The sequence below is a fragment of the Vidua chalybeata genome, chromosome 2, assembly GCF_026979565.1.
Source record: "Vidua chalybeata isolate OUT-0048 chromosome 2, bVidCha1 merged haplotype, whole genome shotgun sequence".
NCBI lineage: Eukaryota > Metazoa > Chordata > Aves > Passeriformes > Viduidae > Vidua > Vidua chalybeata.
The window spans coordinates 87,216,211-87,240,841 of NC_071531.1; the positions used below are offsets into that span (position 1 = coordinate 87,216,211).

The window sequence follows — 24,631 nt, forward strand, 5'->3', positions numbered from 1 at the left end:
ATAAAAACAGAATCAAATGCAGGTGCATTTGTGGTGAAATGAAATCAGGACAGGTGCATGCATTCAGCAGAGCAACACCACCCTCATAGTCTTCCCCAGAGAGAACCACCTCACTGAGCACCCAGGAACACTGCTTCCTGACCCAGCAGCCTAGAAACAGCTTGTGTGCCTACTATTTACAAATTTTGGGATGTGCCTGTTATTTATAATTTTTGTTATGTTGACATAAATTCTGAAGAACAAAGTCCATGAATTATACATTCCTTGATTCTGGTAGAGATGTGGTTTTATCAGTTAGGTTTATTTTTAACATTTTAGTGTGCCTAGGAAACGAATTAATTAGACTGGTACTTGGTTGTCCTACATAACAGAAAAAAAAAAAAAAAAAAAGATGATCCTGCCTCAAAGTATAAAGTCCATATTAAGTCTGAGGGTTTTTTTTCTCTGTCAAATATGAAGGTCAAACTTTTATCTTAAATTCCATTTCTTCCTTTGTACTCTGACTGAAATGGATCATGCTTCATGCAGCCATTAATTATCACTCATAGATATTCTTTATTTCATTAAAGCAATTAAAATTGAGCAAAGAAATAAAGGACAGATTTTGGTTGCATCACTGCATACTTATCCTGCTAATAGCTATAAAGTAGAATTTTTGTGTGTGCCTCTAAGTCTCAACTTCACTGTGAAAACAACACAGACCTACCTGAGGAGGAATACTTGGGGACTATATGCCAGCACAGCAGGTCCCTTTCCATAAATCCTGGAAGGAGTTAGAATTACCCAGACTCTTTGCATCCTCAGTGTATACTGAAATTTAAACCACCTTAATCCATAAACAAAAAGGTATTTCTGTTTCTTTGTCTCCTTCATCCCCATAAAAATATATTATATTCTAAGAAAACTCCAAGATCCAATCTAAACGTGGGTTATGGTAATAGTTTTATACTGCAGAAGTGGTAAATCTAAAAAGCAGTATATCTAGACAGTGGATTATGAGTTAAATTGTAAAAAGAGCAGGAAAAAAAAAAAAAAAAGACACACACACGTGTTACTCCATGTATTTAGTGCCTCAGAGAAGAATAAGAGCATGGCATGGCACACAGACTGCTATGCTGACCAGAATTCCAGATGTCCTTTCTGGTTCCAAAGGCTCACCCTTGCATACAAACCACCAAATGCAAAATACGGTGGCCATTTTTGCTTTGGTTTCAAAAGATAGTCAACACAATTTATACCAGTTTTGTTGAGTTTTCTATTGCCTTTTCTCCTGACAGATTCAGCTGTAAAGACTCTGAAGAGCTGCCACTGCTACCCTGACTGTCCAGAATGTGTGCTGCATTGCCAAGTCTTCCTTAGGCTGAAGCACTTTTCTATTTGTTACTGCTTTACACTTGTGCTTCCCAGCATTCTAGCACTGTCTTACAACAGCTTTTTCCTGATACTCATTTGCCATTAAGTCTTACCTATTTAAAAAAAAAAAAAAAAAACTGGCTTTAATATGGTATAATTTTCTTATATATTCTTAAAGGCTTTTAATTGGAAGAACTTTCTGCTGTCCATGCAGACAGATTCAGCTCGAGTTTGTTGACTGGATCTGAGAACAAACTATAAATGGTTTGGACTGTGAAAATGATATTAGGACTGCTGTTTGGCCTTGTGTCAACACATAGCATGGCTTATCATGTGATGTTGTATTCAGCCAACAGTTTCATACCAAAATAAAGAAAACATTTTGTTCTTATTGGATATTTGAAATGGCCAAACACATCAACTTTCTCAAATCCCAGTATCGTATTTATTACTATAGCTTATCTCTCCTGTGAAAGAGTCCATTAATAAAAAAATAATACTTAGACAGTCACATCATAACTGAAAAAAAATCATAGAAAATGTCAAATGTTATAACTACACTCCAGTCATCAAGTTATATGAGAAAAATTTAGACCTTTTAAAATATTTTTTCTTTGTTTCTCTCTTCCTCCCTATTTCCAGCGCTGATGACTTCTTTTAGTTAAAGAGACAGTGAAACTTCTAAGTTACGTAGTCAAATGAGGTGGTTTGTGGCAGACCAGCCTCTTTATGGACATCAGGAACAAAAAGAAAAATATTTCCCATTAAAGCAGCTCATCACACCTGCTGCCTTACAGAACAGGGAGCCTGGGTGCTGAGCTTCATGCGTGAGCCCAAAAGCATAGGGCTTTTCTCCCTCCAGTCCTGGAGCAGATGGCAGGATTGCCAGTTGTATAAAAAGGATTCAGAACTCTCTTTTCACACAAACTGTATTTATTCATATCTTGGTTCAGATTTGAAGATAGAGTTGTCCATTTTGTCCTCTGCAGTGTTTAATAAATACAGACTTACTGATTTACACAGAATGCTGTACAGACTTTGAACACTTAATTTTACAAGAAAATCATACACTAAGTGGACTATTTATGATTCAAGACATCTGTATTCTCAAAAATAAGAGAGAAGAAAATTTTAAAACTCTAATTAAAAGCTATGTAGTACAAGCATTACGGGAATTTCCCAGCCAATAACAGTAGCATCCCAAACCAGTGATGCCAAATAAGTAATAAGGGCAATTCTACCCCTCATGGATGCTTCCTGCAATGCCTACTGTACTGAACAAAAATCTAAATTATTGAGAGGTAATATTATCTTTTATCTAAGAAGACTTTTAAGGCAGTGCGTATCAAATTGCTTTCCATGTCCTACATGAATAGGAAATAAATAAGATTTTATTGGGTAAGATGGAGGAAGGAACTGTTTCATTTGACATTGATTGGCAAACCCTTCAAAAGAAAATTTTGCAAATGCCTGACAGGACACAGGCACACTACACACTGTTGCAATGTGAATTCCTAAAATCTATGTTCACTTTTCATTTCTCAGTGTTATTCCCGATACAAGCATATGTAAATAATGATCTACATGGCCTCACTACTGTTTTTCCATCTACTCCCAGTGTGTCTACAGAAGGTCCACTGTGTTACAATGTACATGTCATGATCAACTGAAGCCCATGGTATAAACAAGGACTACACACATTGTGCTTTTCTAAATCCAGACATGGATACATGCCATATTTTAAATCAATTGAGATATAATTTTAAAATACTATATTATTAAAAAATTCAGAAGTAAGAAAATTCTGAATTTTTAAATATCAACAGTGGTTTAGCCAAAACATGTGCTCATGATTTTACTCATGTGTTCCTATTTACTTTGCAGAAATCTTTAAATAGAAAATGAAAACTCTTCAATGAGAAATAAAAAAAGAAATTGAGCAAACTGGTACTCTTAGAAGTAAGTACATTGGTGGATTGTCAACCACATTAAATAGCCTAAGTAAAAAGATATTTCTTGACCTCTTCTTTTCAGACTCCAGTGCCAAGCAGATAAGAAAGGCTGACATAGAACTGTTCACTCTCTCTTAAATAAAATGCAAGGTAACAGAAAATCAGACTTTCTGAATTACAATTTGATTTTAGTTGTACAGCATGGTGGTCTGTAATTCCTATGAAGGGGTACTTAAAGGAATGTATTTACGTCTGTTTTCACCTTAGCTAAAATCCTGCCTGCCTCTTTTTTAGTAATTTGAACAAATCCTGTTGAATTCAGTGAAGACAGGACATTTCTTCCAACAAAGATCAGAGCTTTTAAGCTCTTGTGCACCAAGCTCATGTGCAAGTGCAGTGTCAAGTGCAAGACTCTCTGACTGTCTTGGCTTGTTGTTTGCCTGTGTAAGAACTCATTTGTTTCCTACAGCTTTTTAGCTTTTTTCCAAATCCCTATGTTTTGCAAAAATATATTTGTAACAAACTTATTACCAGTAAATGGGTCCCAGTAACTAGGGCACTCAGGTAAACTTTTCAAGATGTTTCTGACCCCAGTTTAAAACAAACCTTCCACTCCCACTCCTCTGGGAGAGGTTATTTTAAATCTAGATCACTTTCATGAACAAGAACAGAGTTATATTATTAGGTTCTTCTCACAGATCTGCAGTCGCAGATTGACAAATACCCTTTACTGATACATTTCTTCAAAGGGAATAAACCTATAAATTAAATTAATTTCTCCGTCTTAATTCTGCTAAGGGGAAGATGGGTTTACTCATGGCCTTTATAATCTGCTGTGGGCTTTCAGTCCTGTTCAGCAGAATGCCTTATTTCTGTTAATTTTCTCTAACTCAAGTGGGAAAGCACCAGGCAGCGTTTTGGTAGATGACTACATACAAATGCAAATGCTAGAGGAATTATGCAGGAAAAGATCTGTTAAGCTTAAACACCCAAGGCATTTTTTTTGTGATTCACACATCTTTCAAAGAAGTAAGCCTCATGCTTTTTAATCTATGCAGGGATCAAAAACTATCTCTTTTTTTTCTAATTCCATAACACATTATCAAACACTGATCATCTGTACAATTTTAACTTCAGCAGACACAATTCAGAAACACATGCAGAGTCTCTAAAAATATTAGTAACTCTTCAGCCTGTTAGAAAATGGAATCTGTTTTTCCTTTGCATGTAATCCCTCTGCTTCCCCAGTCATGTGCAAAAGCTCTGCTCAAGCACTAACCACTAACGCTGCCTGCGCAATCCACTGGATAAAGCAATTAACAGAGGGAAGCTTAAGGCCATCTCTGATCTGGCAACTAGCTATTTCTGTCATAAATTTGAATATTGCACAGCTGGGAAAAGTGTTACAAAAAAGTCTCATTTCAGGAAAGGACCCTCAGCAGGAAAATACTCTTGTGTCTGCTTAAAGAAGACTCCTGAGTACTGGCTTCTAGGAAGACTATTCAAGGGCATGAAAATTTGCAGTTTCCATTACTTTGGATGACTGACTGGCACAATTATTTTCAAAAACCAGGGCTATCACAGCTAAAGGGTTGAGGCTTCTCACCAGGCAAGGACCTGGAAACACTGAAGAACCTCTTTGTTCAAGGAGAAGAATATTGCACATGTAAGCCTTGCCCACAGAGAGAGGACGAGGATTCCCTCTGCTCCAAACTGCTCCTGAAACACAGATAAACCGAAGGGAATAGCAGAGAAAGGCAGTCAAACAGAGAGGTACATGTCCCAGAACACTTTTTCAAAAACATCCACTCTTCACAGCAAGTGAAGAGCCAGGGTCCTGGTTTAGAGAGTTGGTCATACACAGTGGAGAGTACAAAAATGAGTGAAAGGGTCAGAGAAGACAGATATGCTCTTTGCTTTGCATATAGTCAGCTCATTTAACACCTCATCGATACAGTTAATTTGCAATATAATTTTAAAACACATTATTCTTCATCACAGGTCTTTCTTTTGAGAAAAAGTAGTGTTAGCTGTGTGCTAGTACAGAATTTGACTGATCTGATCAGTGACGCTCACCTGCAACAAGACTGGGATGCGCTGAATGGAACAAAAGGAAATCTGTAACAATTTCAAAAAGCAACAGCACTTCTGCAGGACTCAGGCATACAGCAGTGGTCCTCACTCAGCTGAGATATGAAAGAAGCCTGAGGTCTGAAATGGAGCTTCCAGAAGAGAAACAAGAGCTCACCCAGATCTACAACAGTCTTTCCTTGAAGGAATCAGTCTGGAGGCAGACACACTTCTGTAAGATCATTAGCTCTTAACCTCCCCGTCACACTCTGAGAGAAATCTGGACAACTTCCATGCCCAAAGACATCCTGAGGTTGCTTTCCTGGTGATCCTGATTAGGCTGTTGACCCGCTGCTGGGGAAAGCTGCAGCGCTGCTCAGCCAGCAACCCCTGGCATCAGCATGGCTCAGGCATCACGTCACACTACAAGCCATGACTTGGCTCATCATTCACTGGCCACATGGCACCAGTGTAGAGGTGGATGGAGCTCACCCATAAATTCCACCAAAACACCCCACGGTGTATTTTAGAGCAATTTGTGTGCCCACTATGCTCCTGGCCAGCCCTCCCAAAGGCTGGAGCAATGAGCTAACACATCCTTCCAAGTTTCACCCAGCAAGACTATTCCCACAGAGGCACCTTCTTTGAGTGAAGATTCAATGCCAAGAGCTTTGCTGATAGGATATATCATACAGAACATTTTCATCTGTGCTACAAAGAAGCCAACAGATGAAACTTTTCATTTCATCATCTCAAATACCTCACTCAGGTGTTGCTTCCCTTAGCAGACTGCATGTTAATTCCTTGTATATTATGAATTTGAAAAATAACTCCTGCTTATTAAGATGGATTATAACCATATAATAACCTTATATAACCTTCATTATAAGGTTCATTATATTAAGATTCATTATAACAAGTATTTCCATGAAAACATCTTAAAACAGTATCTTGGATCTGCCCTATTTTCTTAGATATTCCTTAGTCAAATTCTACTTGACTTCACATGTAACTTATATCCTCACCTAGTAATCACTCAGAGCAGCATTTGACAACATCACTGTAAGATCTCTTAGTGAAAGGAGCCTTTGGCTTAGCCTACAAAAGCCATTTGTAGCTTAAAACAAATCCAGGAATAAACATTTGGATGGATGATCTATCAGTTCTTTCACCTCATAATTTTGTAGAGCTGTACTTTGGCATTGATGCAAAACAAGATGTTAGTCACTTCAGATTATTAATTGGTGATTTTTTGGACATTCCCCATAATTAATGCTAGAATCTCTACTTTTACAGTGGCTATAGAAAGAAGTCTTAAATATCAATCAAATTAACACATTCAAAAAGATGAAGCTTATACAACATTTTAAGTCACAATTTGTTGAATGGTAAATTCTTTTTTAGACAAAAAGGCTTTTTTTTCTAAAAAAGAAAAGAAGAGGATTATTTATGATGCATCTAAAAAAATACAGCAATACAGTATTGACGACATTAACGACTCCTATTTAGAAACAAAAAATGTCTAATTCCCAGGACATGCCATATGGATCACTTCTGTTACCAGAAGTTTCATACTTGAGGCATTTGTAGGAACAGTCACCAAATGTATTTTCTGCACTTCATCATCATTATCATCAAAAGTTTTGGGTTGGAAGGGGTCCTAAAGATTATGTAATAATCTGCCATGGGCAGGGACACCTTCACTAGACCAAGTTGCTCAGAGCCACATTAAGCCTGGTCTTGAACACTTCTAGGGATGGAGCATCCACAGCTTCCCTGAGAAACCTGTGCCCCACCACCCTCACAGGAATGAACATCTATTCTAAACCAATTCTCTTTTTATTTTAAAGCCATTCCCCCTTGTCCTATCTCTACATGCCCCTGTAAAAAGTCCCTGTCCAGCTCTTTTGTAATCCCCTTTAGGTACTGGAAGGCTGATATAAGGTCTCCCTGGAGCCTTCTCTGCTCCAGGGTGAACAACCCCAGATCCCTCAGTGTCAAATGAGACTTTATTTTCTTCTCCTTACTCAAAAGAAATACCTTCTTCCAAAGCAATCCTGTGGAAACTGGGCTGATGATAACTAGTAAGGCAAATCAAGATGTAACATCTTACTTACCCTGAGCAAAGGTACCACGTTTTGGCCCCAGAGTAGCAGCACAATACACTTAGTTTAGAATTATAATTTGATTTCAGTTATCAGTCAGGGGTCAGGAGGTCCTGACCACTGCCACTGGTACTTCCCTTTGGTTTTATGCTGTCGTTTTTATATTCTTTGTTCTTACACAACTGCACACCTGAGTACACCAATACTCACAGTATGAGTTGGTAACATTCCACTAAAAAAATGTGTCATTTCTGGACAGTGCAAACAGTGGGCTTCTAGGATGGTTCTTCAAGTCCTGCTAGTCCAGTGTGGCACCCTGATGTGTTCAACACATTCAGTGAGCCCCAATATAATTATATAACACCATGGGAAAAAAGCAGAATTGGAGCACTAAGGCAGTTATTTTTAAATACTGTTTATGTATTTGTTAGTGTTATTCCCATGTCCTTGGAATTCTCTGTGGAGCTCCCATCACCCAAAATGGTTCCAAAAGCCTTTCAGGACCCTCTGATGCTGCTGAACATAGCTAGGAAACCTCTCAGAGCTCTCTGCATTTTTGGCTGACAGAAAATATTCTCTGTTATTTTATGTTCCTATTCCCAGGAACAAATGCCAGAAACTGAATGCTCAAGACACAAAACAGAATTTACCCAATAACTGAATTTGAAGCCTTCCTGAGCAAAGAGGAAATAGACTGAATCAGCAGTCCTCTGAGATGAGTGAGAAAATGCGATGCCCTTTTAATGATATGTTCCATGCTTCTTTTACGTGAAAATTAAACAACACTGCTTGTCTGCACAGCATTCACATCACTGCTTTAGACAATATTTTTATAGCAGTTTTTCCTTTAAAATGAAAAACTAAATACCATTCAGTGAAGCTGAAAAATTAAAGTTCTTTCAATATGAAGTATCTCCTTTAATACCTGCCAAGCACTGGTATTTTTCCCCTTGGGTCTCAGTGGAGGTGGAATTAACACAGCTTCATCTGTTCTTTTCTTGGTAGTTCTCCTTTACTGGCAGTAACAGAACTCTGAGAATACAGGAGCTCTTCATTACTTTTGCCTGACTTCTACCAGGTGCAATGTCCATGGAGGCAGAATGTACTTCCACAGGGGAGTCATCCAAAAGTCTGCACAGCAAATGACTCTGAGCCACAGCAAGCACAGCCAAAACAATCCCCAGGCTCTTTTAATCCATTCAAACATTCCCTCTGCTGGGTGCCTTTAAGGTAACCAAGCAGAAAATACCAACAGTTTTATCAAAAAAATTGTAACAATTCCATTAAGTTAAACACTTAAAATATAATTAATTTAGCATTCACTGGAAAGTGTTACACTAATACACGAAATCAGTCTGTGTTATATGTATGAGATCAGTTTTAATATCATCCCTTTCTAGGCAAGGTTGTTCTGATAAGGAGAAGCTACTTGACAATTGAAATAATAGAATACTCCTTCTGGGGGGGTGGCATCAAAATGAGAATTTAAGCTGCAAAGAGCCCTAACACCAGTGGAAGGAGGGAACATAAGTGCATCCCCTGATCCACACCTGGTACCCATCCTGTAGCCCATGTCTCACAACCACTGAACTTCCCTGCTCAAACTGAGCCAGAACAGCACCACATGCCACGGTGCTGAGAGGGCCTACCCCATCACACAGAGAACAAAAAACAAGTCTGCCCTGTTTCAATTTCTTCCTTTAGCCATGGGGCATGACTTCAGTTCTGTTTTGGGATAGGTATATCTCCCTTCAACAGCAATGAATGAGGACTTTGAAGTTATCTCTGTTTGAGTATCTTTGCCCATTAAAATACCTGCTTAAGAAATTGATTTATTAACAGACTGTTTGCAAATTTTGGGTCATTCTTCAAACTCTTCCAAACACATCATAGGCCAAATATTTTTATGCTCTAAGCTCTTATTTTATGAATTTTCGGAGGCAGTTATCTTTGCAACCTGTCAATGTAAGCCATCTTTTTTTTAAACACTTCAATATATTATCTGTACTGTCTAAAGCAGGATCCTTTTGACTTGCATCTTCACCAGAACAGACATTTTTAAAGCTACTAGTTCAACAGTTGAGGAGGGAAGTACAAGACCAAAGTACTGAGACATGACATGATCAAATCCTACCAACTCCAGTGTTGACAGCAATCCACTACAGCCACTCCACTGAAATATTCCTACAAAGATGCTGTCAGATAGACACAAATAAAATACCTGACATTGTTTTTATGAAGATCACACAATAACTACATAATAGCCCCTTCTAAGAAAGGGAAAAAAAGGATTAAATTGCTAAAGCGACAAAGAAAAAGAAAGATAATGTGAAAATGAAATATGTTTTCATTCCTGAGATGGTTGCACAAATGCTGCTCTTCCAGTGAGCCCATAGCAGAATGAGAATCATGATAGAAAAAGCTGCTGTCTAGTGTGAACAAGAAGATCGATTTCTGTTCTTAGAAAGAAAGAAAGAAAAAGAGTAAACCATAATATACAGAACTCACAAGGCAGACAGAAATTACATTATTCAAAATGTTGGAAATGATATTTCAATATGCCTTCATCCAGGACCAAACTTTAAGATGTTCACATCTTTCTGAGGCGTTGAAGTACCAAATGTTTATTATTTGTTTGGAATCCACAAAGAGGAAAAATTTTATTTGTTTTTAAGAGGAAAATTATGTGTTAGGAATATCTTGCATGCCTGTCCTGTGTCTGTGGAAAAAGAACATTTAATTCTTTTCTCAGATACTCAGTCTAAGTCCTCACTTATAAAAGCCAAAGGTTAGTGACAGGAACAAATAATATAAATATTATTTTATGGGTTAAATTGTTTCACTCTCTTTAATCATGAAAATATGAGGGGGGTACTATATGCTTTTTTAAAGGAAATGTATCTTAGATGTTCTAGCTGGAAAGAATGTGAATATATATGGTTATAAAAGCCATATTCAAAAAAATGAAGAATGAAACAAACTACAAAATTTGGGGAATCCTCACAACAGCACATTACAAAGTTTTTTTTTCTTTGTGATTGCTCAGCACAGGCAGAAGCAGCCGGGCTCATCCCTGTGTTCCCTCTAAGTAGTACCTTTGTGTGTGTACCCTCAAGTGGCAAAGGAATATTCCCAGAGGAGCAAGTTGAAGTGTTACTGGCTGGGTAACTGGCTAGGCTGTACACTTCAACTGTGCCTCCATCCTCAACATTGTAAAGAAGTGCAAAGGAAAGGCTCATCTGTCGCCGTTGAGCAGGACGGGAACGAAGACTCCAAGTTAGAAGGCAAAGAGAATGAACTGATTTATTTCAAATGTACCACTCTATATAGAGAGAACATCGAGAAGACTAATTTCATTGGTCTTAGAGTAAAAACATCTCACATCATTGGTGGGCAGTGAATGACACACGGTGACAGAACATATCTATAAACAATGTGAACAACAAGATAGAATGTAAACAATTCTCTAATCTTTCTCAACTGCTTTCCAGGCTTTCGCCTGGTTAGAAAACCCTTTTCTCTTTCTCTCTGAGCTGAGAATATCCACACTCATCCTGAGTGAGTGCTCTGGCCTCCTCAGCCATTTCATCATTGCAAAACACAAGCTGAAACAATGATTAGCACTACTGGCATGGGCCACCTGTCTGACTATATGTGATCTTCTGCTACTGACACTGTCAGTCTCCAGTAAGACCCTGGAGTACAGCAGGGTGAATATCACACATCCTTGGCAAGAGTAAAAGGCAGCAAAACGTTACCTAGTCAAATTTATCTCCAATACTTCTCAGAGATCACAGAAATACCTGGCTAGGTGTTAGCAAATCAGCACCTGCTTTGGAGTTCTGACTTTTACAAATCACTATTATCTCATTCTTTCATACTACTGCTAATTATTCCTAATGGAAAATCAGCTAAGTGTTATTTCATAGTAGTATAGCCGTTGATTAGAGTTTTATGACCTACAAGATCTACAATGTCTGATTCAGCTACATTTCCAGAATATAAATAGCTCAAATGCAGGTACAAGTCTCAGGCAAAGTAATTTTCTGTTAACTGCCTATTCCATCTGGGTCCATGGCCCAGCAAAACATCAGCAAAGTTTTTGTTTCATAGAGAGTCTCAAAATTTCAGATCTTTGTTTCCATGGAAATAAAGCATGAAAAATTCACAACAAGATGCATGCCCAGTGAGCATGAATAAACTAATATTTAGAGACAAACCATGCTGTCAACTACAATTTAAATTCAAAAGACTAGATAATTATGAGATATGATTGGAGGAAACAAGCTAAGTAGTCAAAAACTGGTCCAAAACTACTAAGCTACACTCTAAACAGGAAGAGAATCCCATGGTCCCAATTTGAGGTTTGAAGACACAACTTAAGGTGGAGGAAGAAAGCGATAAGCTTCCTCTTTTGTGTGGGCTCTTTGGCCATGCAGGATAGTTCTGCAAGTGACCTGGGGTAACTCAGGCTTGCCTTCAGGCACGGAGCACATTCCAGGAGTAGGTTGGCAGGAGGTTTGGCAACTGCTGGGTAGAAGTGGTCTTAAAACTGAAAACTGACAACACAAGTACTGCCACACTTGTATTCGCTGCAATAAACCCAATGTTTATGCTCAGAGGCACACCCAGCTGTTCTTACAGGCTCTGCCTTCCCACCCTTGCACTTGAGAGAGCTCCTGCACAAAGCCTGCTCAATCCATAAGGAGACACTCCAGCTTTTCACCTTCTTTCTAAGTCCATTCAGCCTCTGCAAAGAGACACATCAATAAAAACTTAGCCTAACTTCAGGCAGTGTCAAGCTGGAGGTGCCAGGACAGGAAGGAGCAAGGCAAAGAGTGACTGAATGTGTCTGCTTTAATTCAACCATCCCAAGGAAAAGCTTTTTACTGACATCACACCCATTCAGATTAGATGCCATGAAAAGCACAGTCATTTAAGAACTCAGAAAAGCAAATGAGGAAAAGCATGAAAATGTATTGTGAATAGCCAAGACTTAATTTTAGTCAGTGGAACAAAGTGGTAGGAAAAAATGCATTCCTGAAAATCAAACTGAGTTGTGGCTTAGTATTCCCATCTTGTAATGCAAAAATTAATTAAATGCATTTTGTTCCAGCTATGACATAGTGTAGTTTAGAAACCCATGCAAAAGTTTTGCAGCAAATAGAGAAGTATGGACATTTTCATGGCTGACCAGCTTCCTTATCAAAACTTCATACAAATCATAAGAAGGAAGAGTTTACCACGGAGTCACATTGTTTTAACAGCCACTTCACTTGACAAAACAAATTCCAAACAGCTTCTTTGTTTTTCAGCTAATGTAAATGATAAGGAAGTATTTTAACTTTAGATTGCTACACTTTTTTCAGTCCTATCACTGAAAACATTTTTGAAATGGCATTTTCATTGGCCTGTCTTAAAGCAGAAATACTAACAATTCTGGGCTTGTTTCACAATGTTTTTAAAGTTCTACAATGCACAACTGTTTGTGAGATAAGAAAGTCATGTCATCTATTGTGTCTCATAACCCACCACAACCTCTAGAAGCAGTCAAGGCAGCCAACCCAATTCATCTTGAAAACCATCGAAGTCCATACACATTTTGACAAGCAAATGGGTGGCATAACAGCATTAGGATAAACAGAAGACACAAATTTGATTCCAAGAGCTACATGAGCCTGCAAAGCAACAGGAGTTTAGTGTCAAAAGCTGACTGATTGTGAATAAATCAGCTCTAGGAAAAAATTAGAATTCCTAGATCATAAGTGACAGATGTCCCTTATGCCGGAATGACTTTCAGGCCATTTCATTTTAATTTTATTAGGAGAAGAGGAAAAACAGCTACAGAGCAAAAGAAAAGCACAAGATTGTGTACAGTGGGTTTTAAATTAATCTGCTAGTGTCAGGACCGCTTGTCTCATTCAGTTGGTCCAGACTAAAAATACAGAAGGAGATAAAGAATATAAAAAGGGGGACAGCATACTTCCGGCACTTAAAAATCATTACTTTTTTACAGTTTCCAGTGATCAACACACTTGGGAAAACACACTGGGGAAGTGCTTTGCTGAAGCCAGGGGCAAGTAAGCTTCTTTGGCAGCTGTTTTACTCCATAATCAATGTTCACATCTGGCTGAAACTTGCCAGAGGGGGTCTCCTATTCACAGTTTCTAATAAACAGTAGACCTTATGTCCACAGGATGCCACAGAAGCTGACAGTATGAACTTCTCCTGGTTCAAAAGATGCTACAGAAAATGATGAAGGCTTGGTCCTGAGAGGGCTATCCCGTGCCACATCTGGGATACCACTGCAAGAGGACATGCTTTCCTCCCATGAGAGCTAAAAGCAAGGAGAGTGTTTCACAAAAAGAAACACTGCAGGCTTGAACTTTGTCTTACCTCTTTCATAAAGGATCGTCTGTTGGTCTCTGTGAGAGTCAGAATGCTGGTCTGGATGGACTTCTCATCATCGAATCACTGAATGTGCTGAGTTAGAAGGGACCCACAAGGATCATCAAAGGCCAGCTCCTGGCCCTGCACAGGACAGTCTCAAGAGTCACACCGCATGCCTGAGAGTGTTGTCCAAACGCTTCTTGAACTCTGCCAGGCTGGTGCTGTGACCACTTCCCTGGGGAGCCTGTTCCAGTGCCCAACCACCCTCTGGGTGAAGAACCTTTCCCCAGTATCCAACCTAAACCTCCCCGACATAGCTTCAAACCATTCATAAATCTGAATTATATGTGGCATTTGGAATTTCTTCCATGTCATTGCAAACAGCCCCCAGCCAGATTCCATGCATATACAGAAGGCTAATAATTATCTTTATTAAGAAACCCATTGCTCTTTTATATTCTAGTTTGCTACAGGTAGATTTAATTGGTCCTCCAATCCAAACACCATCACCATTGGCTAATTAAGAAACCACCCTCTGGTAAACAAATCTCCATAACACATTCCACATGTTCACAATACGAGGCGCAGCAGAGTTAAGATGGGACTTGTTTCTCGTTCTTTTCTCTGATCTTCTCACAGACTTTTCCCAGAATGATGCCTGGGAAAGTTGTGTTTCTCTCTGGTGCCAGAGAGCTGCTGCCACACTTCCAATATAAAAATTTCAGAGGATCATTTTTACCAAATTCAGTGTTTCGTATTTTAAATGTTGTATCGTAATTTGTAAGGTAAACTTTTTTCCTTAATTACTGAAAAGAATTTAACTCAGATATAAATAAAATAAAAGTAAATAAAATAAAATAAAAGTAATTTTTTGCCAGAAGACATTTTGCTAAGTATTAACTGGGAAGTTATAATTTTAATAAAATATTCAAAGCAAATACATTCCATCACAAAAAAAAGTCTGGACCCCTCCAGTAATGCAGTTTTAGGTGCCAGCTTTATTCTTAGATAATTTCTAAAGTGCTCAGAGGCCTAAGTCAAAGGCCAGTGAGTATCCTTACAAAAACTGATTTTATTCAAATGTGAAAAAGGGCTGTTAGTCTGAGCTGAATGGCGGCAATACAAGGAAAATACAGCTGCACAGCATATGGCAGGGAACCTGAAACCCAGTTTCAGAAATGTGGGCCCACAAACTGGTGGGCACCAAAAGTGCTGGCAGGGCTCATCCTGTCAATCTGTGCACCAGGAGCGCGGGGTCTGGATTGAGGTCTCGGGGACAGTGGGTCCCTGCGAGGGCAGCCCCATCTCCTCTCAATCTGCCCAGCACTGATGGCTCACAAGGGGCACATGAGGAGAACATGCCAGAAGAGTGAAAGCAGGAGAGCCATTCCTTGTGCTCCCATTCAGCTAAAAATTGAAGCAGCTCCAGGCACCTCAGTGTACTGTCAAGGAGACGAGTATTTATATCATGTCACAGATGGCCTTGTTCATCACTAGTCTGAAAATGACTGCACTCAGGATGTACCTGTTGGGAGCTTCCAGCCCCTGTCTGGTCAGGAAATGGTGGGGGGATTCCAACCTGCCCTGCAAGAACAACTCACTGCTGGGTTATCAGCTCCCTCCCATGCCAGCACCTTCACCTTAGTGGATGGGCTTGACATGGATTTCAAATACTCCATCACACAAGTTCAGATCAGCCCTCTTAATTTAATTTCTTATCCCATATGACTCCAGTAACATTCACTGAACTTCTGTGCAGTACAGTTGTATTAACCATGTGTGAAGCCATAAGAGCTCAATTCCAAATGGTTAACTGTGACAATAAATTTATTTTTTATTGTTGCAGTAAACAATTGCTCCCATAGAGAGGTATAGAATGAGTTTCGTTAGAGAGGTTAAACAACAAACATTGTGACCTTGTTATTTTGGGACAATATCCAAAATTTGGAAAATCTGACTGGATGCTAGTGAAGGTCTCTGGTTAAACACATACACACACAAAAAAAGATTAGAATGAAGTGTGAAAAGCAACTTAATGTTTGAATAAGAAGTAGAGCAACAGGGCCCTTTAACATCTGGGAAGTACCATACCATAAGAAAAAAGCCAATAACAAGCAAATAGCTGCATGGGAAAACAGGAAACATGGTTTTGGAAATCATGTTTAAAGCTTGGTGTCCATGTTCTTCAGATGGGGATTTGGTTTTTTTTTTTTTTTTTTTTGCTTAGTCCCTAGAACAATGGGATCCTGTAAATGCTGTGACCTCCAAGGAATAGCTGGTGATATACCACATTAACAAAATTTTGCTGAGATATTAATGCATGAGGCTGTGCTTCTGCAAAAGTGCACATACAGATCTGCAGGAAGTGCTGTCACCCAGACCTCACAGGCCTTGTATCAGAAATTTAGGATGGTATTATTTATTCCAATGATTCAAATACCAGTAAATTGAAACACACAAATGAGTCTTTAAATAAACTGAACAAGCACTAAACACCCTGAAAGCTAGGACAGGTGTGGTTTTTTTGAGGGGGTTCCTTTGGGTTTTTTTGTTTTGTTTGGTTTGGTTTTTGGTTTTTTTGGGGTTGTTTTGTTTTTTTGTTTTTTTTTTGCTTGTAGGTGTTTAGTTAGGGAAAGATAATGATTTGTGACTTACTTTCATTTGAACACAGAGTTGGTGTCAGAACTAAATGAAAACTGTTTTCATGTTCTGTCTTTCTCACTGCCAGTCTGAAAAAATATATGATTTATGCATTGAAATGAAAATAAACATCTTTTGAAGAGAGGCTGGAACAACCTCTGTTCATTGCAAAGCCTTTGAATTTTTTGTTTTTTCAATGCAATAAGACATGTGAACAGGTTCAAAACTGCAGTAGAGCTCTCTGGGTCACATGCCTATATCTGCCATTGAAGGCAACCAAGCCTGAAAAGTGTCAGGTGTTGCAGAGTCAGATTTATTTAAAAAAAAAAAAGATAAATAGCTCTAAGTGGGATGCGATTCCACTATGATCTGAATAGAGGTGTATGACAGAGAAATAGGGAAATGTCTAAGTCAGTTACTGGCAAATTTTAAGCCAGGTCATACTAACAGCCATCTACCTGCCTAATATTCAACTTCCAAACAAGTGCTGGCAAATTGAAAAAAATTCCAAAATGAGTGACATGAGCTATGGGAAAATAATACAGCACGCAGTTCCCAAGGCCCAGTCTACTTTTTTTTATCCATAAAGGACTTTTATGGATAATGACATGACATAAACTGTATTGCTATGTCCCTCCTCCCAAAATCTGTGTAAGCAAGTCAACCACAGCCTATGAATCTGTGCAACTTCTTTATTTTTTTAAAAAAGGGAATATCTAGCAAAATGCATCATATACAGAGCTTTTTTTTAACTATTCACAAACAAAAAAAATTTGAAAGTGCTTATCAAATGGATGAGACAGAAAGAAATACCTCTTCAGATAAACTGATGTCCTCAAATTAATTCCCATGCCTGCAGCACAACAGCTCCCCTGCACCTCACCATCACCCTTTTGCCTCTCATTCACACCTTACTCTTCAAGATACAAATTTTCTCCTAACTGCTGGCATGCAAAGGATGTCCTTTGCTTCTATCCCCTTCCACCTGCTTCTCTAGTGTTAGCACTGCCTAATCTAAAATTCTGCTTACTGCAAGCCCCACTCCTGCCACTTCTCCTAAGAGTAAGCCACAAGCATATGAAACCTGTCCAGGTAAGAGAACATTTTGTGTGTTTAACCTAAGTAGAGAAAAAGGCTTTGAAAGCTTGCTTCCCCCACTTAAGCCTTCTTCCTCTTCAGAGTGATTTACAGCAGATTCATGAAGAGCAAACAGAAGGCAGCCAAAGGGCTGTGACTGTCTTGGGAGAGGGGAAAGTTTCTGAGAGGGACAGGTGCATTCTGCCGGAAGTGTCATGAAACCAGACTCTTTCAAAGGAGAAACAAGTGTGTCATAAGGTAGCTCAGAGCCAACCCCTCCAATCCTTTCACACCTCATTTCCTCCTTGTAATTAAAAGCTAGAGTGATGCTGAGGACAGAGTCTGAAAAATAAACTGCCTTTTGGTTTTAAGTTGAATTACATCAACTAATACAAAATGAAAAGCACCAGTTTGTTTCTCTTGGGGGAACACATTATTTCCAGAGGAAAATGCACCGGACATATGCATTTTGGTGCCAAAGTATAGTACTAAAAAGGAGCTGGAAACACTGCTGCTGTAAGAGGTAACTATATTTTGAATTATCATAGAATCATAGAACCATAGAATGGTTGGGTTGGAAGGGACCTTAAAGATCATCCAGGTCCTCTTAGGGCAGCAGTATTTCCAAGGCACCCATATACAGACTTTCAAGCCTTTGAGCTAGTTTTAATGTTAGCATTAAGTACAAGTACTTTGGTGCATAAAACCCAGAACCCTACTTCATACAAAAAAACCTTTCCTGTAATTCAAGTATAGGCTTTGAGACAAATTTCATCCAACCACTGGAGAACTCCACACTAAAGACATGTTCTCCGTTTACTCAGCTGAATGCACTGAACTCAACACAGGGCTCACTGGTTAAGGTAGCTCTCTTCTAAAACATGGAGGAAGGAGGCAGTGTAAAAGGACAAGTGCCTATTTGAATGACTGGGACACAATAAAACTGGCTTAAATGATACTCAGTACCACTTACAGCTCTGGTTTTCTTGAGTGCAGGGTGAGAGGCAAGAAGAAACCTATAGGAAAGAAGCACTCCAAAACAGGGAAATAAGATATAGTAAAGTAACAATGAGAACCCTGCTGTGAGAAACTTTCAGAATAAATACTTCAAGCTAGGCCCGAGTAAATGGCTTAAAAACTATTCTTATCATAATATAGCTGGAGTGAAATTAAGGATAAGATACAGGTATTTTGTAAAATTCCTCACCCTTTTATTCAAGCTGTACTATTCAACCCCACTGTGCAGAATTTTCTGAATGGAAATGTCATGATTTGCTACAACTTCACAGGCAAAGCTTATAAATAATCTAGGAAAATATTCACTTGGCTGGGGAATATCACTTAGCCCTTGTTTGCAAGGCATGAGTGGGCTTTCCAGAGTGCACAGGACTTGAGCTGCTTTTCTCTGAGCAAAAATCCTCTCCCACCACACACATATAAACACATCCACCTCCAAATCAATATTCTTACCTTATCTTTACTTTCAGAATCAGAATCCTCAAGTTTGGTCCGAATGACAAAGGGTGTAGATAACCTCAGGAGAACTCGTTCAAATGTGGCACTGATTTTAGGAGAGACTATGTCAAAGCACTCTTGGAATTGCAGCGTTTTATGAGTGTCACATCTGAGCTGCTTCCTAAGACCTTCTCCGAGCTGGAGAACCAGCATGTTTGGATCAAACATCAGGTGAAAGGGGAAAGCTCTGCAGAAGGTGCTGATACTAATCCTCAGGTCTAAGGGGGAGTGGGAAGTTCCTGGTGGAAGTGTTTTTGTGGTATTTGCATTTTCATGTTCTTTGATAAGGAAAGTCAAACAACTGCAGTTACCTGGGTTTGTCCCCTCTGAACACAACTTATCATTTGTGACCTGTTCTACTTCTACTTCCAAGCGGTAAATCTTCTTTGCTGCTGCTTTTATCATTCCTGTCATTGCAAATCCCACAATCTGATGTGGGTGAAAATAATGAAGCATGAGATTGCCTTCAGGGAGTTCTTTGCATAGGAAAGAAGGAGATTCCAGGGTGGCCTGTCTTCCAAATGAAGTTCTAATATGCTCCAGCAAAGCATCAAAGCCATTGAAGAAGTCTTGAAGGGTCCCACCTACAGCTCGAAGAACTCTTTCATTCTCATCAAAGCAGATATTGAAGAATTCCTCCCCAAACTTCTCTTGCATTTCCTCAAACTTCAGACCTATAGGACAATGAGACACTGATATCAACAACATAGCATTGTTACTGTGTCACATTTTCCCTTTTGCCTCTATTTGCCCAGGTTTTTCCCAAACACTGAGAGCAGCTTTTTCATTAGATACCTATCCATAGGTTTCTGTGGTGGTTGGGAATGGAATAACCATTTAAGTATTTTCTTTAAGTCCTCATTGTTTCAGCTTGCTGTCCCAGCCAGTTATTAGTGGGCCTGTTTCCTTTTCCTCACTGGCAGCCAGCCTCCATTGCAATTTCCCAGTTACAAAATTAATCAGGTGTTTGTATTGTTTTAAGATGTAACAGAATAAAAGGAAGTATTTATCAGCTGTCAGTGAATTACAAATATCCAGAGTTTTCAAAGGAAATTAATCTGGGAATTAACACCATAGTTTCTTCACTACATTGAAATCATATAGAATTACCTGTCAGTCAACTAGTGAAACACCTTAAAATTTCTCTTGAATTTGAACAGAAATGAAGAGCAGTTATTTCTTTCCTGAGAGCACAACAGGCCCTTTATTTTAATGGGTATTCAGCATGCTTTATAACACTGGTAATATCCCAGCAGATCACTGAACTTCTCATTGTTTAGACTGCTTCTAGGCTTTCAATTTGGAAAGAACAGAGTGGTTAGTGACTTTTATACCTGAGGTATAACAGGGGACAGAAGTCATGTTGTTTGCAGACAATAACCTTTTATAATCTCAAGGCAGTGTCTGAACTGCCTGTGTACACAGGCATAGTTTACACAAATCAATATTCACAAGGGATTTCAATGTTCCCCAGCTTTACAGTCTGCAATGATATATGATTAATAGCAAATTAAAATGCATAAAATTACACATATAAATATGACAACATAAGTACACGACAAAGCATATTTTATAAAAGAAGTAATAGCTATAATTTGGGAAAGTTCATTCAAATGCTATTACTCATAAAGAAATTTGGTCACCAAACTAGGTTATTACAAAAATATTCCCAGGATCTTTTATGACCACAGATGGTCAGCTCTGCAGCTAAGCCAAAAGAAAGTACCTCTGGTACACAATGCCCCCTAATATCCTGACTCAGAAGACTGTGTGCCAATTCCTGACTCATTACCATTACGCCTGCATAACATAGTATTGTAATATCTTACCAAAAAATACTCACTATAACCTAAAAAGAATTAAATTCTAACTCATACCAATAATGTCATAACTGGATATTAATAGCAAATAGCTAAGAAATCATCATATTCATATGTATACACAAACAGATCTTCATACTTTTAAATCTCCTTGTTCTGTATAGTGAAGTATGAGCAACTTTAGGAGTCTGTGTGTAAAAGTGAGCAGTCTAGCAGGGGCACCCAAGGCTGTAAGATTGCAGAGGGGAACAGGACAGCATCAGAAACCCCTGGGCTATTAATCCAAATGGCCAAATACATCCCACAAAGACACTCAAAAGACAGCACAGGTGAACTGCCTTTAAAATGTATTATACAAATACAGTGGAGCAGCTGCCCTGGCGCCACTGACTGCAAATGAGGTTTGCAGAACTGATCACTCCTGGACTTTGCTGCTGCGTATACAAACCTTGCCTCATTATCACTGCTGGGAACTCTATCTCAGTATTTGGCCTGAGGTTTTGCTAATTGTCTTAGATTGGTCTTGTTGTCCACCGTGGAGAACTGGCTGTTCAGGCTGGATGTAACATACTGACCCCAACAACATGAATTATTACCATTAAATTCAGGTAAATGACCTGGCTCGAGGACATGCCACTACTTTTAAAAACGTTTGAGTTTTGAATTGAGTTACACACAGTACCAGCAGAAAATCAGATCAGCTCTAATAGAAAAATGGATATGACCAAACTCAACCAAACTGCTGGTCTATGTTAGGCATGAATTTTCTCTACAAGAACAGACACTATGATATACTAAGGAAATTAAACTAAGTCAAGCAACCTTCAGAACCAAAAATCATCATGTTCCTATAAACAAAGTTTCTTCCTTAGCCTTACCAAGACAATAATTTTTGCATGAAGAATGATGTTTATCTTTGAATTAAAAATATTTATTTAATAAATTCCTTGTTACACAAACACACACAGACTAAATTTTTCTGTATTTCTCTGCAAAGCTATTGGCTTCAGTGATGTCTTTGTGTAAAGCTGCACAAAATATTCAATATGTATTTTTACTGAATTATTCCTGCCTCTCTTACTGAAAAAAATTATAAACAGATGCTCACCTAGCACTAATTCTGTATATACTTCAGTATAACCTTTTCACTTGCTACCATATAAATAATGCTAATCTTCTGCAAATCTTCTGTAGATTTTCTCCCTACCCATATTTCTACACATAGCTGTTGTGGTTTAATCCCAGCTGGCAAGTAAACACCACACAGCCACTTGCTCAGTCCCCTACCCCAGTGGAATGGGGAGGAGAATCAGAAGTAAAACTTGTAGCTTGAGATAAGAACAGTTTAATAATTGAAACAAAAGGAAAACATAATAATAATAATATTAGTAATAATGACGATAAAAGAAAAAAATAAAAACCCACACTGTAAGACAAGTGATGCCCAATGCAATTGCTCACCACCAATGCCAGTCCCTGTCCTCGGTCAGGTCACTCCCCCAGTTTATAAACTGGGTGTGACATTCTAATGGTGTGGAATGTCCCTTTGGCCAGTTTGGGTCTCAGCTGTTCTCCCTCCCAGCTTCCTTGTGCCCGTCCTCATTGGCAGAGCATGAGACACAAAAAACGTCCTTTGCTTAGGATAAACACTACTTAGCAACAACCAAAACATCAGTATGTTATCAACATAATTCTCATACTGAATCCAAAACACAGCAAAGTACCAGCTACTGAGGAGGAATTAACTCTATCCCAGATAAATCCAGGACAATACCAGACTGGGAGATAGTTTTATTACAAGTAGGAAAACCTTCATGCTAAAAAAAAGAATCCCATAACTCATTGTCTCTATAGAGCATACTTTATTACATTTAGAGTTTTCCACGGGCTAGTTGTTGTCTTTAAATATTACATTCGGTATGATTTCCAATTTCAACATATATAGTACTTCCTGGTTTTTTCTTTTATGCTGAGAAAATACAAACAAAATCAAAATAATCTTCTTACAACCCTCAGATTTTGCATCTACATAAAAAGTCCAATCTTTTCAAACTCATCTCACATTCAATTGTTGAACAATTGTTTTTCTGTTTGATTTTGCAGTGGAATAATTCAAATTGAATACGGCATTGAAAATGTGAATCAACTTCTATTCATCAAAACTGACAATTTGCTATTCCATCCTTAAAAACCAGCGTCTCCATTCCTTCTTTTTCACTGTGGACCTCTAAGCAAAATCTTCATTCAGCTTCCCAGGAAAAAAGAAATAGATTTGACATCTGTATGAGGGCCCAGCCCTTCCAAATGCAGAGGTCACTCTACCCCCGTATCACCTCATGTATGACCCTAATATGGCTTCCTAAAGAGCACTGCCTTGCAATTAATACGGAAGAAAAGGCCTTCCTTGGTTTCACCAAGACACTCCACTAAATGGTAGTAATACAACATATTACAACATATTAAAAATCATCCCAACACTCTCTGCTGCTCCCCAACTGAAGTAACTCGTAATTTTGAGATTATGCTCTTTACAAACCTTCTACTAATATAGAGAATGAAGTCCTAAAAATGCATTAGTCTCAATTTGCTTTCCTCCTGGAGAGGAATCTACTGTGTTGCTACTACTTAAATCGATATCAGGAGGACAAATCACATCTTAACTTTAATGTTTTTTTCTTAGTAGTTTCTTTTCTCTGCTTTTTCTTACAATGTCACTTTTATTCTAGTCCATATTGGAAAGAAATTAAATATGCACATTGGAAATTGAGGCAAAGCAACCACAGAATGGAAATATTGCTACAGACCTCCACTAAAAAGCACTTTTGGATCTGTGAAAAATTATTATCCTTTCAAAATATGTCTCAAAGACATTAAGAGAAGGGATCCTATATTTGGTATCCAGATCCAAAATTACCAAAGTCTTTAAGCACAGGTTCAAAGTACAAATTAAGTATTTCACTGAACTGGAGCAGAAATAGAATACTTCATCCTGTTATGACAGGCTAGCAAAAGGTTTTCACTTTCTTTTCAGTAGTTACTGTAAACTTAAAACACACTACAAAATGTCAAGGAATTAATACAATATTTTTAAGTATTTTGTACATTATGAAGTGGAGAAATTAGGTAAGAATCTGTTCCCATAAGGAAAATTGCAAATCATAAGCTCTTGAGAAGCAATCAGAAGATAAAAAATCTGATGTGATAAAAAAAATATGATGTGATGTGATGTGATGTGATGTGATGTGATGTGATAAAAAAAAATCAATGTAATTCATTAACTGGTACAGCATGCAGAAACAGTTACAAGCCATCCAGTTTTTCCTAAAAGCAAATAATGAAGACAATGGCTGCAGAGTGGCCAGCATCTGACTCATTTGGCATTGAAAAGTTTTTTTTTTTTTCTGAGATACCATTCAGAATCTGTAAATATCAAACCTTAAGGGGCTGGAACAATTAAATATGCAATTCCAGACCTCATACTGTGACCAGAAGCAGAATTTGCCACCTTCAGTTATAGCAAGTGTCTCTTAAATGTTTTTGGATTATCAAATTTTTGGCATCAGTAACATGTTTTCCTTAAACAGACCTGTGGACAGAAAGACAGGTGGCAGTTCAGAATTCCAAAGAATTATTTCAGATGGTAAGGAAAGCAACATTTAGTCTCTGAATAAAAAAGGTTTTCTTGTGTACAGACTACTGCTGAAGATAC

General features: G+C 38.4%; 1 protein-coding gene across 1 annotated transcript in view; it reads right to left on the reverse strand.

Annotated features, from left to right (window-relative positions):
* GUCY1A2 (guanylate cyclase 1 soluble subunit alpha 2) overlaps window positions 1-24,631 on the reverse strand; it is a 133,395-nt gene that overhangs the window by 86,999 nt on the left and 21,765 nt on the right. Inside the window, exon 4 of the mRNA XM_053935310.1 lies at window positions 19,058-19,776. Within this exon, the coding sequence (XP_053791285.1) occupies window positions 19,058-19,776 (719 nt within the window). The remainder of the gene's footprint in view (window positions 1-19,057; window positions 19,777-24,631) is intronic.